The 14,075-nt window shown below is 44.7% G+C and overlaps 1 protein-coding gene across 2 annotated transcripts in view; it reads left to right on the forward strand.

The window, feature by feature from the left end:
* Positions 1–14,075, forward strand: part of prdm6 (PR domain containing 6) — an 86,801-nt gene that overhangs the window by 68,745 nt on the left and 3,981 nt on the right. For both annotated transcript variants that reach the window (XM_008287696.1, XM_008287697.1), the window contains one exon: positions 9,853–10,029. In XM_008287696.1, coding sequence (XP_008285918.1) covers positions 9,853–10,029 — 177 coding nt within the window. The remainder of the gene's footprint in view (positions 1–9,852; positions 10,030–14,075) is intronic.

Below are 14,075 nucleotides of genomic sequence, written 5' to 3' on the forward strand. Positions count from 1 at the left end.
AGTGATGTTTTTTGGTTGTTCTAGCTGACATTGAGGGACGACATCTTTTAGTTCTTTAGTTCTTGGGTCATTAAGAAGCAGGTCTGACCAAAAAAGAGGACTTTTATTCCTAATAGAAACTTTAAATAATTCTACAGCAGCCCTGGGTTCCTCCAGAACATCACTGGTCTGAGAGTCTTCAGTGCTGAGGCTGCTAACATGCTAATTGATGCTAATTAGCTCTTCCCAGTTATTAATTGCTGTTAATTAACCACTAAACATTCACTGATGATGTCTTTGTGGTGGAGCTGAGTTTACTGGAGCTGACTTTGAGCTGAGTGTTGTTGGTTTTCTACCAACGTTATCGGTCCGTGTTCACTGAAATGAGCTCAAACTGAAGGCTGTCCAATTAGCCGGCTCTAACGATGTAATTATGTGTCAGTGTTTCTGCTGTTAGAGAAAGACTGACGGCACATGAAGGACGTGTCTTTCGGAGGGCAGCAGGTGCTTTGACTCATTAGCAGATCAGATCAACTCCAGACTGAGTCTAATTAATGTAGTTAGTTAATGACATCATGTGCTCCTCCTTCTCAAGCACTGCTAAGTGATTATTTCCAGTTTTCTCAGCTGGCTAACCGCTGAGCTCACTGGGAGTTCTGAGGTGAGAGGAGCATTGTGGGGAACCAGCAGCGTCGATACCTTCTGACTGAGTTAAATCCAGCACCAGCCTCCTCCAGGACAGCACTGACAGACGTTCAGCAGGAGCATCTGTAGAATATGATGGTCCAGCGATGCTCACAAATGTTTTGCAGAAATCAAACTGCAAATGATTTATGGGCGTTAAAAGGCAACACGCAGACGCTTTCATGTTTTGGTCGACGGCCCGCTCGCTGCTCTGTGAGCTGAGAAAATTCTCAAAACACAATTAGCTCAAAATGTTTGCATGCCAGACTCAAACAAGACTGTTTCTCTGCATTGCTAAACAGTTGACATTCAGGAGATTTATCACCCGGCGGTGAAGACATATTTGCATTTAACACTAACACAGATGTGTGCTGTCCCTGCTGGACACACAGATGTGTTGAAAAATGGCCTTTTTCTCTTTTCAATGTGTAGCCGCAGGATGGCGATCCATCACGGTGATGGACGGGCTTGTAGAAATTTCTTCAAAGTCTATTTTTATCTGTCATGTTTGCCATTATGATAAACACCTACTTTGGGTTGCATCCACATGTGAGTGGATTCTAACATGTTTAATGCCAGTAAACCTCTGTGTGGAGTAAATATTAGACTTTCAAGTGTCAGTTGTTGTTAACTTCCAGTTTCACAGGCTCAAATGTGCCCGCGCAGTAACTCTTGGATATCCAGCGTCAGCGCTCTCACGGCCCTCGTCTCTTGTGTTTGTTATTGTGTTGGTGTCCACAGAGGTCAGTTCTCGGAGGTGTCTTTTGCATCATCATTGAAGCCATTTATTACGACTTTATAAGCCGACCAGTGGTGTGGTGTCTGAGGAATCCTTCTTCTAAAACATTTTGCTCCAAAACTACCTAAAAGAACGAGATGATGTAAGAACACCAGACTTCTTCCTCTGTGACCCACCGAGAGAACCTCCAGAACCTCCTCGGTGATCACAACCTCCTCCTTAATCAAGCTGCAGTGATCAACCGATTTGTTATCAACAGTTTGAGTCTGACTGAAGCCTTTTAAATGTGAATATCTTCTGGTTTCTTTCCTCCTCTGGTGCAGTGAACTATCTTTAAGTTGTGGATAAAACAAGACATTCGGGGACATCGTTGACCAAACAGCTGATTGATTCATTAACAGCGACCATAAAAGCACTGCTGTAAACAGACTGTCACCACTAGAGAAGAATAAATAAGTACAAGTGTCCAACACATGAAACCATGTCCTTTACATTTTCCTTCTAAACTGTACTACCCATGATGCACTGCCCCCCCAGGCCTCCCCGGGCCCTGTCCGTGATGACACCGTATCGGCTTGGTGTTCGTGCGAGGCTCGTTTGATGAGACGGCATTATGTGGGCTTTCTGCTTTAATAGCTCCGTCAATACGGCCCGATGGAGGGAAACAAACGCAGAGACGTACGCTGCTGGAAAAGACAGAAGACAAGGAGAAGAGTTCGTACCGCTGATCTTCATTTGTGCTGGATGTGCGCATGTCCGCTCACAGTATGTTTGTGTGTTCAGAGAGCCATCGATTGTGTATTGACGAGGCGGGAGCAGTGATTTATAGCTGCTGGTCTCGGGAGAATAATGTCTTCATACGAGGCGGACGGAGGAGATGTCCTCACAGCGCAGATAGAACTCCGTATGGATTAGAGCCGGTCCATACGGGTCAATCGACACACTTCAGTGCGCGCCGCGGACACACAAACCTTCGCCGAGGTCGAGTCCAAAATCAGCTTCAAAGCTCACAGAGAGCTTCACCTGCAGGGAGACGTCCTCACCACCCTGGTGTTAGCAGCTAGCAGCTAATTAGTGATCCGGGGTTGTTTTAATAAACCTAGAAGGAGACGTGCTGCTTCTTCTTCACTTCATCGCCCGTTGTACAGCCGGTAGAGACTCACACGGCTTCAGCTTAGAGCAACAACAGCGTGGAGCTCCAGTAAACACCATTTATACTGTTCTGGAAATGATATTAGAGGCTGTAATGAGATATTGAATGTTAGTGTGTTGAAACAAGGCGGGACGAGTCGGATCGCTTCATTAGAAATAAAGTTTGACTTCGTTTCAGCTGCAGCTGGGTTGGTAAACGTCTTTAGTTGTCTTTGAAGTTATTATCTCTGCCTAGAATAATTTAAAAAAAAAGAAGAAATTACAAGACATTTAGAAAACAACTGGAAAGATAAAAATTAGTGAGTTTTTTTTTTTGCCATTATTTGTAAAATAAACATTTTTCGATGCACATTTTTGGCTTTTTTTTTCTTCCCTACAGTCACCATGAATTTATACCCAGAAGGACCATTTATAGATCTTCAGGTCTTGTCTATGGGTGTCATTTACAGTTTTCTGTTTATTCCTTGTATCTGGACCAGGTAGGGTCGGGGTCTGAGCTGCTGATCCGTAGACCAGAGCTTCAGCCCCTTTTAATAATTAATTACGTTATAATTTCTGTGATAGCTGATATGTGCACTTTAACAAAACAGAGATAATCTGCTACATAACTACATTTTTCCCCAAAAAAGTTGCAGTTTGCTTTAGTTTTTCCACCATGCTGGTACAGTTTTCACACCGTTTGTGCGTTAACACCCGACCTCCCTGCCGTCCAGACTCGCGGCCACCTCGCCGACCTCCGACCTCCCTCTGGCGAAACCAAAACAGGCGTGTGAGCCAAGACGTTTGGTTCCCATGCTGACGCGAGGCGCTGGCCGTCTGGCTCCCACACACACACTCGGCCTCTTTCGTCGGCCGGCCGGTTAAAGGTGCGGACACGGCGACACGTTGACACCGGCTCTGTTGTTGTTACCTCGCGTAGCGTTGAAAGGCGACGCGAGGTTTATTGTCCTGAACAGACGTGGTGAAAGTGACTGACTTTATAGTTCATCACACACACACACAACATGGCAGCCGCCTCTCGCTCGCATCGTCCGGCCAAGCTAAGTATTATTAGTTTGTCTGTGAACCAAATCAAAGCATCTGTTTAGTGTTTTTGCTCGCTTGTCGCGGTGTTGACTCTGAACATATTTGCCTTTCTGTGCTGTCAGCAGCCTGTAACTCGGTCGGACTGAAGCGCTGCGTGATGCTAACGGCCACCAGGAGAGAGACGAAGCTCCGTTAGAGCAGCTTCATGCAAGTTGATGCATCACTTATTTGGCTGATTGTTCGATTTGATTCTACGACAGACGGCATCGTTTTACGATTTTCAAGCAAAAACGTCAAACACTTGCTCTGTCAGCCTTTCTGGTGTCGTGTTCTTCTCTTTTAAATATATTTTTGGGGCTTTTGCCTTTATTTAGAGCAGTAGAGTGAGACAGGAAAGGAGGAGAAGAATGGGGAGAGACCTGCAGCAAAGGGTCATGAGCGGGATTCGAACTCACAACTGCTGCATTGGGGACTGTAGCCCCTGTTCATGGGTCACGCGCTCAACTAGGTGAGCTATAGGGGCGCCCGTGTTCTTCTCTTTTATATACTGTAATTGGAAAAATTTAAGGTTTTTGTACATTGTATTTGACTTTTTTTCCCCAATTTTGGCCATTTTCTGAAAGACTTTCAAATATTATATTATATTCACTCATTGCAGCCACAGTTTCCTGCGTTTGGCTTCTCTTTTGATGCGTTTTGGAAAGAAGAAATACGTCTGATACGTCTAAACAAACCAAAAACAGGACAAGTGTTGAGCAGCGCTGTGCGTTGAACACGAGCTTCACAACCACCAGCTCCTGTAAGAATATCTAATTCGTGCACACGTAAGAGGAGTTCTTCTGCTCCAGTGCCTTCAGTTTTTTCAGAGTTTACTTTTTTTTGTAATTTTAGATCCAAAACTATTTTCCATAAAACCTTCAGGCTGCATGTAAAGATGTTTTAACCCTCCGTGATGCACCAGAACTAGAACGGATCACTTCTGCTTTGGTCAGGACTGAGAGGAACTAAACCCTGGAGGCAGCACTGGGGCGTTGCTCTACATAAGTTTCATGATTCATGAGTTTCAGGGCCGAGAGTGCAAAAACACTTCACCGCTGTGGGAAACTCACGGCTGCTGATCACTAAATAATCTGTCGGATTACGTGGTTCACATTCTTTGCTGCGTTGCTTCGTTCTGGTTTTTTGTCTCCGTGTCGGTGCAGCATTAAAACAAATGAGGGCACTTTGTCTTGTCGCCCCGCTGATGCTGGTGTAGCATGATCTGAGCGTGGAGGTGTCTCGGTGCAGTCATACATCGAAAGATTTTAATTTGAAAAAAAAATCCATTCATATGCAAGATCTGCATGTAGTAGACTACATACGTGCCTTCAGACTGGCAGAATGAATCATGAAAACTGTGCAGAAGAAGTTTTCTCCAGGAAACTGTGAGAAAACTGAAGCTTCACTGTGTTGGACTGAAGAACCCTCAGATCCACGCGTCACGTCTTTATTAAAGTGCTGCATTTAACACAACTTCACAAGGTTCACATTCCTGCAGCTCATAGACAACATTGGTTGAAGCTGCATTTGGTGGTTTATTTATTTTTTCCATCCTGCAGCCAGAACTTGGGTTAAAGTTCAGAGTCGGTTGAAGCTGCAGGTCGTAGAGATCCACAGCACGGAGCATGTGTGTGCTAATTCATGCACATAACGACATATTAGCATGTGCTTGTGCGTGCAAATATTTCAGTTGCATATGCACGTACCTGTGTGTGTGTGTGTGTGTGTGTGTGTTTGATGGAGGTGTTTATGCTTCACCTCCTCCTCCTCCTCCTCCTCCTCCTCCTCCTCTCTGCACTGTAATAAACAATAACCGGGCATTAATCTCCCGGCCTGCTGCCTTAATAAATAATATCCACACATTCATCAACTTAAACTATTCACAATCAATGCAGCTCTTCATAGAAAACCCACCTAATAAATAGTGGTGCGGCCCACTGAGGCGTGAACTTATAGACCAGCCGGCTGATAAATGAACCGACCCCCACGGCGAGACGCCTTTTATGTGGAAAACTGCAAGTGAGAATTTTTCGATTTTATATTACACTATTTTACTCTTATTACTTTCCTCTGTGTGTGTGTGTGTGTGTGTGTGTGTGCTCTCCACATGCTCTGGGGGTCCTGTAGGTGTTTGTGATTTATTAGAGCGGTGAAGATGTCGGTCTATTTGTTTTGTTCTAGTTCTGGGCTGTTTACCTATTTGTAAGGCACTGATGTCAGAGTTTTGTCTTATTGGTTTCAGAATAAGAATCGCTTTATTTTCAGGCGGCACGGGGGGATTTGTCCCGGTCGCACCGCCGCCGCCGCACAGACATTTCAACAACGAGCAGCGCGGCGATGCAGAGGATGGTGGAGGATGGTGGAGGAGGTGGAGGATGGTGGAGGAGGTCCGGCGGAGGCAGAAGGAGCCTCGGAGGGATTCACAGATCAGCAGAGCGCGTTGATTAGAGCCGCGAGCAGAAGTGTCACGTTAAAGAGCCCCAATTCTTATTTTCCTCTTTGTCATTAAGCTGCTTTTGGTGCTCCTGCGCCGCCCGGACTCTCGTTGGAAGTTTTCTTCGCGACTCATCGACAGATTTCCTGCCTGTCAGGCTTCTGGAGATGCATCCGTTTGCTCAGAGATCTGGAGTTCGCTGCTTTGAGTGGTGCAGCAGCCACGTGCAGCACAACAAGACTAATGTGGTTTTGAGCATTAAAATATGCAAACATATTCTAGTTGACCCCCCAGAAAAATACACATAGATTATATATATATGGAGTTGTTGATGTGCAGAAGATGAAAATTCATCAGGAATTATGTATTTAGTCTGATGTGTTTTTAAAAATAATCTAAAAAAAAGCCTTTTTTTGGTAAAGAAAACAAAAAACTCCCCAGAATTCTTGTATTGAGATGGAAAAATGGAAGAAGCCATAATGTTGTGATAATATATTACGAATATACTGAGTTAATAACACTATTATTATCTTTTAAATTATTCGGTTATGGTACGGGGAGACAATCCAATATTTTTTCAGTTTCAGGTCATATAAACAGCTATGACCTTTTATCACTTTTGTTTTTCTTTTTACCACATTGTGGTATGAATTCTGTAAAAGTGTGTTTTTTGTGACCAGTGTTTGTAGTTTTATAACACTGCCATGTGCTCATGTGCTCATGATGATTACAGTAATTTAAAAAGAGGATTTTTTGGCGCCACACCGAAAAAAAAACAACTATTTTGTGCCCAGTTTTGTTAATTAGGATTTAATTTACTGAGACTTGTTGTTCAGAAACGGCAGCAAAACCCACTGTGTGATCAGACCCACAGCGAGCAGGAGAAACCCTGAATTAGGCAGAATATTGACGCACCGACGGAGGTGACAATCGATGTCCTGACAGCTGGTAAACACGACGCCGGGTGTTACGGTGATGACATCAGGAGGCGCGGGCGGTGCTAACGCTGATCCACGGCGCTGCTCTCCGTCATTAGAGGAAGCTTTAATAACAGGAGACCTCGGCCTCTTCGTCAGCTCCTTAATGTGACTGACGGAAGACAGACGACGGTTAATCACCTCCGAGTGTCTCCGCCGTCCGCCCGTCAGCGGCCTCGGGCTGCGTCCACGGTGGATTTCTGAAGGCCTGAGCTGCACGCTGTCTGTGTTCACCGCGTTAACCTGCTTTAATTAATTTGAAATTAGCTGCCGAACAGTTCAGGATCTCCTCAGAGGGTCACGTTTCTAGATCAGGATGTGAAAGAAAAACCAAACTGGCTGCACCTTCGTTACCCATCATGTGAGCGCCGTCAGATAAAGAAGGTTAAATAAAAACATATAAATCAGATGAGTGGTCGACCGATGAAGTCCCGGCCCTGTTACAGGCCTCATGGAGCAACCAGCTGCTCGTGTAATCTGAATTTATTTAAAGGCTGCTGCAGATAAATGAGCGTTAATGGAGGAACCGACCTGCTGCTGTTTGTCACATGATAACCTCACAACTCACAAACGAGTCGTGTTTGTTATGAAGAGCTCTGATTTCATTAGTTTAACACCAACCGACCAATTAAATAATCTACTCCACCATGTTTTACTCGGGTATGAATCTGTTGATCAAACCTTCAGAAGAAACATAATTAAAGTTTCTGGTTCGTTCCTGTTCAAACAATATTTCTAATATCTGCAGACGAGCTGGAAAATAATAGAAAACTGGGGGGAGATGCGAGATAGGAGCGAGGCCTGCGATCACGCTGGAAGTTCAAACTAAATAACTCGATAATGTTGGCGGGAGGCCGTGTTGGGCTCAACAAATGGAAAGAGGGCGAGATTAGATCAGCTGCTGCGTGGAAGCAGGACACTCTATTAGCAGACGCTGCTGCTCGGTTGTTTGTTTCAGTCGCTGTGAACTCCCATTTGGACACACACACACAATCTCTTTATATCTATCTCCTCTTTTTCTTGTTGTGCTGCCGTCTCTATCTCACACACACACACACACACACACACACACACACTGGGTGATAGATGGTCCAGTCATGATCTGGGCCTGCATTGTTGATGAGGGTCACGCTGCCATGGTTACCGGAGCGCCGTCCGACTCCTGCTGGCCTCGTACGTCGAGGCTATCTGTGCTTACAGACCCTACGTAGCGGCTTCCTGCCTCGTCCCTCCGTCTGCTGGAGGATGAGTGGGTTTGTGTGTTCATACAGTCGGGTTTTGTGTCGACTCAGTTTGTCGGTTTGTCTCAGAGTTTTAGAACATTTAGGACAGTTTTCTTTTTTTCTCCTTCAGGTTGAGTGTAAGTAAAGTAAGCGATCTAATTCAGTTACAACACGGAGAAACAAGAACCAACAGATCTGATAGAATAATGTGACTTGTATTCATACACAGCATCACAAAGACCCCAATAATCAGTCTGCAGGAACATTAACGAGATGAGCAGTGATGTAACAGAAACGTCTGGTTTGTGTGAGGACGTGTTGTTTCTGTGGATAATAAACACGGCAGCAGTGAAAGTTCACTTATTTAAGCACATTTTTGTATTTTAATCCTGATAGAGACTAAATCAGCAGCAGTGTTGTCAAACTGCATAAAACGCTGCACATTTAATTTGTCTGGTTTTGGAGTGAACTGATTTATTTTTCCAACATAAACTCACATCGTCAGAATTCAACATGTCAACTGTTAATTTACACAATTAATATTTTGTGTTAGATGTTAAATTTGCTCTATGAAGTGGGATCAACGTGTCGGTGGTTACGTGGAGCCTAAATTCAGCGCCGTCGGTGTCATGAGCTGCGATTTTGCATCACTGTACAGAGATTTTCTGTACAAGTTCTTGTATATGTTGGTTATCTTATCTTATTTTTTATTGTTATTATTTATTTTACTTTATTTTTATTTTTTATTTTCCTATATCTATTATTTTTTGCTCATTCCACCAGCAGCAGAAACCAAACTCCTCCTATGTTGTGTACCACTAAAGCTGATTCTGATGAACGTCCTAACCTGCTAGATCGCCACGGTAACGGATGCTGTGCTGCTAACCTGCCCCTCGGGACGTTCTGAGTTTTGGATTTCAAATTAAAGAAGTTTGTTTTCTGACAATGCAGATTCCCAGCTGATGTCACACACCCAGACCTGTTATCTAGATTTAAGTCACACTTGCTTCGTCTCCATAATCTCAGATTCCAGGAAATGTGGAATTTCTGAAAGAAAAACGTATAAAAAGTCTGAAATCTGTGTAATTAATGCACAGTTTAAATAATGACGTGTCGTCCTCAGATGTGTTCAGACCCTCCCGTTAAAGAAAAGGTAAAACTCACACATTAAAATAACTGGAAACTGAAAAAAGTAATAAGAAATAAAAATTTGCTAAATTATAATTTAGTGAAATAAGACGTTGTTTTTGAACTGTGGCTGAAAAAAATAATTTTAAAAAAACAAAAAAAGAATCAGAGCACTTTGCTGATGAGCAGTGAGACCAGAACACCTGTCAACAGGTGAGAAGTCTGACTGAGAGGTACAGGAAACACCTGATGGCAGTGATTGGCTTGTTTAAAATAATTCTGTTGAAGCACAGTTCAGAAGCAGCGTCATGATGTTCATTACATTTTATTTCAGCTGTTGTTTTCCTCCTTTAATGGGAGGGTATGAATACATCTGAGGCTGACTGTGTGCATCAGGTTCAGTGTTGGAGCCTCCAGGTGCTGCCGAGGCGACCGATAACCCACCCAGCTCCTCCCTCTGTCCCCCCTCAGACCCTACCAGTGTGGCCACTGCTCCCAGTCCTTCTCCCAGCCGTCGGAGCTGAGGAACCACGTGGTGACGCACTCCAGCGACCGACCCTTCAAGTGCGGATACTGCGGCCGGGCGTTCGCCGGCGCCACCACGCTCAACAACCACATCCGCACGCACACCGGAGAGAAGCCGTTCAAGTAAGTACCAGTGAGTACCCCCACCCATCAGCCCACCAGCCTCCTCCTGCTCCTCCTCCTCCTCCGTCCCGCCTGCATCAACACCACACAGACAACAGCTTCTCCTCCTGACGCCCAAAAACCACATTTACATCCCTCATGTTAGCTTAATTACAGCTTCGTTGGTGAAGACGCATGAACGGCGTCCAGAACAACACGCGATGCATCGATCAGCTCAGAGGATCCTTTTTAATGTTAGTGGCACCTGCTGACCTGATCGGCTCTAAATAACTAGGAAGTACTGATAATTATCAATAAGCATCAGCGCTCGTTGTCGGTTCAGTGCAGCCAGACGACGACAGTCAGAGGTTCTCACAGAGATCGCACTAAAGTTAAACTGATGGCACATATGTAGACATGATGATTAAATTAACAGATAAAAGGTTGTTTTTTTAATATAAATATTATAATTCCTCCCCTGTGAGCCTGATACGGATCAATGTATTGATTAAACGCCATTCACCTGTTTGTTTAACGGCTAAACTACGTCTGCAGGTCGATCAATACGTTCCCATCCGAGCAAAATCTTATCGGTCAGACGATCGATTCACTTCAATTCGATTCAGCTTCGTTTATATATGAAGCACCGGCTTGTCGCGTCGCACAGCGAGGTGAAAATCAGAAACAGAGTTATGCGGAGAAAGCGAACAGATCCGATCGTCCTGTTTGATTTCTCTGCAGCGAGCGACGAAAAGCTCTGCAGCAGGAGCCCGACGAGTCCGATCATGGATGATAAAGAGTTAAAGAGACACTCTGTTTACAGCAAATACAGTAAATACACAGAAATTAAGTAACTTGTGCAGCTTGTTATTTATAAAAGTCACTAAAGGAGGGAACACTGATGTGATATTGGCTGTTAAATATGATCAGGGAAAATAGCTGCAATAATGAACTTTATTTCTGTCTTTACGAAACATTAAAACACATCACGTTAGAGGATAAAGACGATGTGACCTGAAGAAGAGCGTCAGAGAAAGATTGAAGGTTAATAAAAACGTTTTTTAAACACGTTATGAACCGTGGAGCTGACAGTAAAGAGGTTCCTCTAACGTCGTCTCCAGCCTGGACCTGTGGATGTTAAACAGCAGCTGTGACAGCAGACAACAGAATATTATAATTAATCATAATGATAATTAACTTTATTTGTGTAGAGCTTTTAATAAACTCAGAGACGCTTCACAGGATAAAAGAACAAGAAAAGCAACTAATACAGAAATACAAGCAAACCGATAAAACAACACGAGACATCAAGATAAAGGTTTAAATGTTGGACTTTAACGCCCCTGTTTGTTCTCACTGATCCGTTTAACGTTTACTGAACCAGCTCATAACTAACCGACGTCCTGACGAGGAAATCGTCAAGCAGACGGACAGAAAGTGGAGCACAAACAGCAGCTAACTGGTCTAACTGGTTCCTCAGTGGGTGTTTTGTCAGATCACCAGTTTACATATTTATAATAATTTCAGTAGAAAATAATCAGCCTGGAACGGTTTAACGTGCTGCTAATACCAGCTTTTTATGTCACACTGATGGAGCCACTTTTCTGACATCGTTTCCTGCGACCAGCCGATTGGTCGGTTTCAGATTTTCTAAACTTTACAGGAAACCGTAAAACAGTTTTAAAGTTTAAAACGCTGAATCCATGATAATGATACCGTCACTTCCCCCCTTAAGTTTAATCATTTTATTACACAAAGAAAACAGCTGATGAGCTCCTTAGAAGGAAAATAAAACTATTGGAGGCAAACGGCCGCCTTGTAGGAAACTTAGCTTCATGCAACCCGACTGGCATTAGTGCTGATGGCCTCAGAAGTCCTGGTCCCACAAAAACCCTTCGCAAACCCTTTTTTTTTTTTTTGTTTGGACCTTATTTCTCTCTCCGGAGCTTTTCCATTATTCATGATCCCCTCGGTGGAATATTTTGTGGCGTCTCCTGTCAGGCCGCCGCGACCTCCGACCTCCGAGCGCCTCGCTATCGGCTGCAGGCGGCGCCGACCCGTCGAGGAGGATCTGGGCCGCTTCTCGCTCCTCGTAAATCAGGGAGCATCAGCGAAAAGCGGCCCGGTGTAAATACAGCTCGATCACGGCCGGTAATGAATCCGCACGCTGCTCATTTCCATTTTCTTTTTTACTGGTATAATTAGAGGGCAGGCCGCGCTGCAATTAAGGCTGTGTGGATGCTGCCGTTGTCATGCTGTCACCCCATCAGCGCCGGAGGACAATGAGGATTCCCCCGGTGGACGGAGAGGTCAGCGTTCAGGGGCAGGGCGGCCGAGGGGAGAGGCCGAGTGAGGCCGGAGAAAGTGAAGAGAGCAGAATAAGGGGATTTGAGACGTGCAGCAAATTAACGTCCTTGATAAGCAATCAGAGAAATCCGAAGTCGTCATCGAGCGACGGGCCGGCGGGGCGGGAACAAGAGATCACAGTGTAAAAAGTGAAACAACAAGCGGCGCCGGCGAGGAGGAATCCGCTTAAAGCAAATCAGCGTTCTTAATAAGCAATCAGAGGAAACCCCGAACCTTTTCATCAGCACTTCAGAGTCTCGGCGGAGGCAGAGCGGGACAAAGACAATCACGGACGGGCGTCAGAAATCTTTAGCGGATCGATGGCCTCGGGGAGTTATCTCCGTTCGGACGGCGCGGCGGATAGATTAAAGCTGCCACTGTCACTTTGTCAAGAGGAAAACGCTCAACTTTATTTTCCTGCCGAGCAGACGGAGGGTTCTGTGTGGTCGGCAGCTTTTCAGCGCCGGACTGTGGAGGCTGTCAAACCGAAGCTGCTGCTAGTTTCACAAAGAAGCTCCTTTAAAACAACCTGCTGAGGACTGAAGGAAGCAGAGACGCTCAGCAGTCAGGAGGGTTCAGCTCACTGAGACTGGTCCAGATTTATTTCACGTCTCTTTCATAACTTCATTTAACAGACTGACTGCTGAGTTAAGGTGTGACTTCACCTGAGAGATTTAAACCTGACAACATAAAATGCTGCTTCACCTGCCTGTAAGACATGATGGAGACTGAAGCCCTGCTGCGTTGTTTACTGTTTACAGTAATATATAAAACCGTACATTCAGCTTTACATGCAGGAAATAAAAGATAAAACAGAATGAATCAGGGAAGCAGCAGCAGTAAAAAGAAAGATGCAGGACTTTCAGAAAACTTATTTAGTTGTTGTTTCAATCAGACTGAAGCTGAGTGAGTTTGACTGAGTGGAAACAGATAAACTAAGTTTGATGGATGTTGTCTCAGGTAGACGATGGAGCTGTGGGTTCTCTGAAGGTTTGAGAAGATGTTTGTGAGGATGGAGCATCTGTTTGTGCAAATGAACTCTTCATATTTATATTAAAAAAATAAAAATACACAAAATAAAATAAATGCACATTATTAAAAAGAAGCACTATTTGTAAAAACGTGTTCAGAGGATTCCCTGAGAGGCGACGTGTTTTTGCTCATATTAGTCTGAACCAGAAGTTGATTAAATATTATAATAAACAACATGGAGATGAACCCGAGTCGTTTAAAGTTCTGACCCGACATCATATCCAGGCAAACCCGACAAGGATCCTCCATAAAGAAGCTTTAGTTTTACATCACGTGGATCGTTTTGTGTTTTTTGACCCGTTTGTTTGTTTTTGTCGTGCGGCGCTGGTTCAGTTCAGGAAAAGTTCTGGTCCGACGTCTGATAGGTTCTGGGTGGAGTTCTGCTCACCAGAGTTTTGCAGACGTTAGCTGAGCTTCTCGTCCAGAGCTGCTGCTTCAGTTTGCACCAGCCTGTGACTGAACGCTCTCCAGCAGAGAGAAGATAAGAGCTGGAGCTCCACCGTCCTCCAGGGAAGCTGATGAAAGCCTCCTCCACCGTTCTGTCAGGACAAACTGCTCAACGGTATTTTTCTCCTGCTGCTGGACGGCCGACTGCTGCAGCCTCTTTGTTCTGCAGCAGAGCCGTCCTCCTCCTCCTCCTCGTCCTCCTCCTCCTCGTCCTCCTCGTCCTCCTCCTCCTCCTCGTCCTC

This window comes from Stegastes partitus, unplaced genomic scaffold (genome assembly GCF_000690725.1).
Source record: "Stegastes partitus isolate 25-593 unplaced genomic scaffold, Stegastes_partitus-1.0.2 Scaffold515, whole genome shotgun sequence".
In the NCBI taxonomy this organism is placed as follows: domain Eukaryota; kingdom Metazoa; phylum Chordata; class Actinopteri; family Pomacentridae; genus Stegastes; species Stegastes partitus.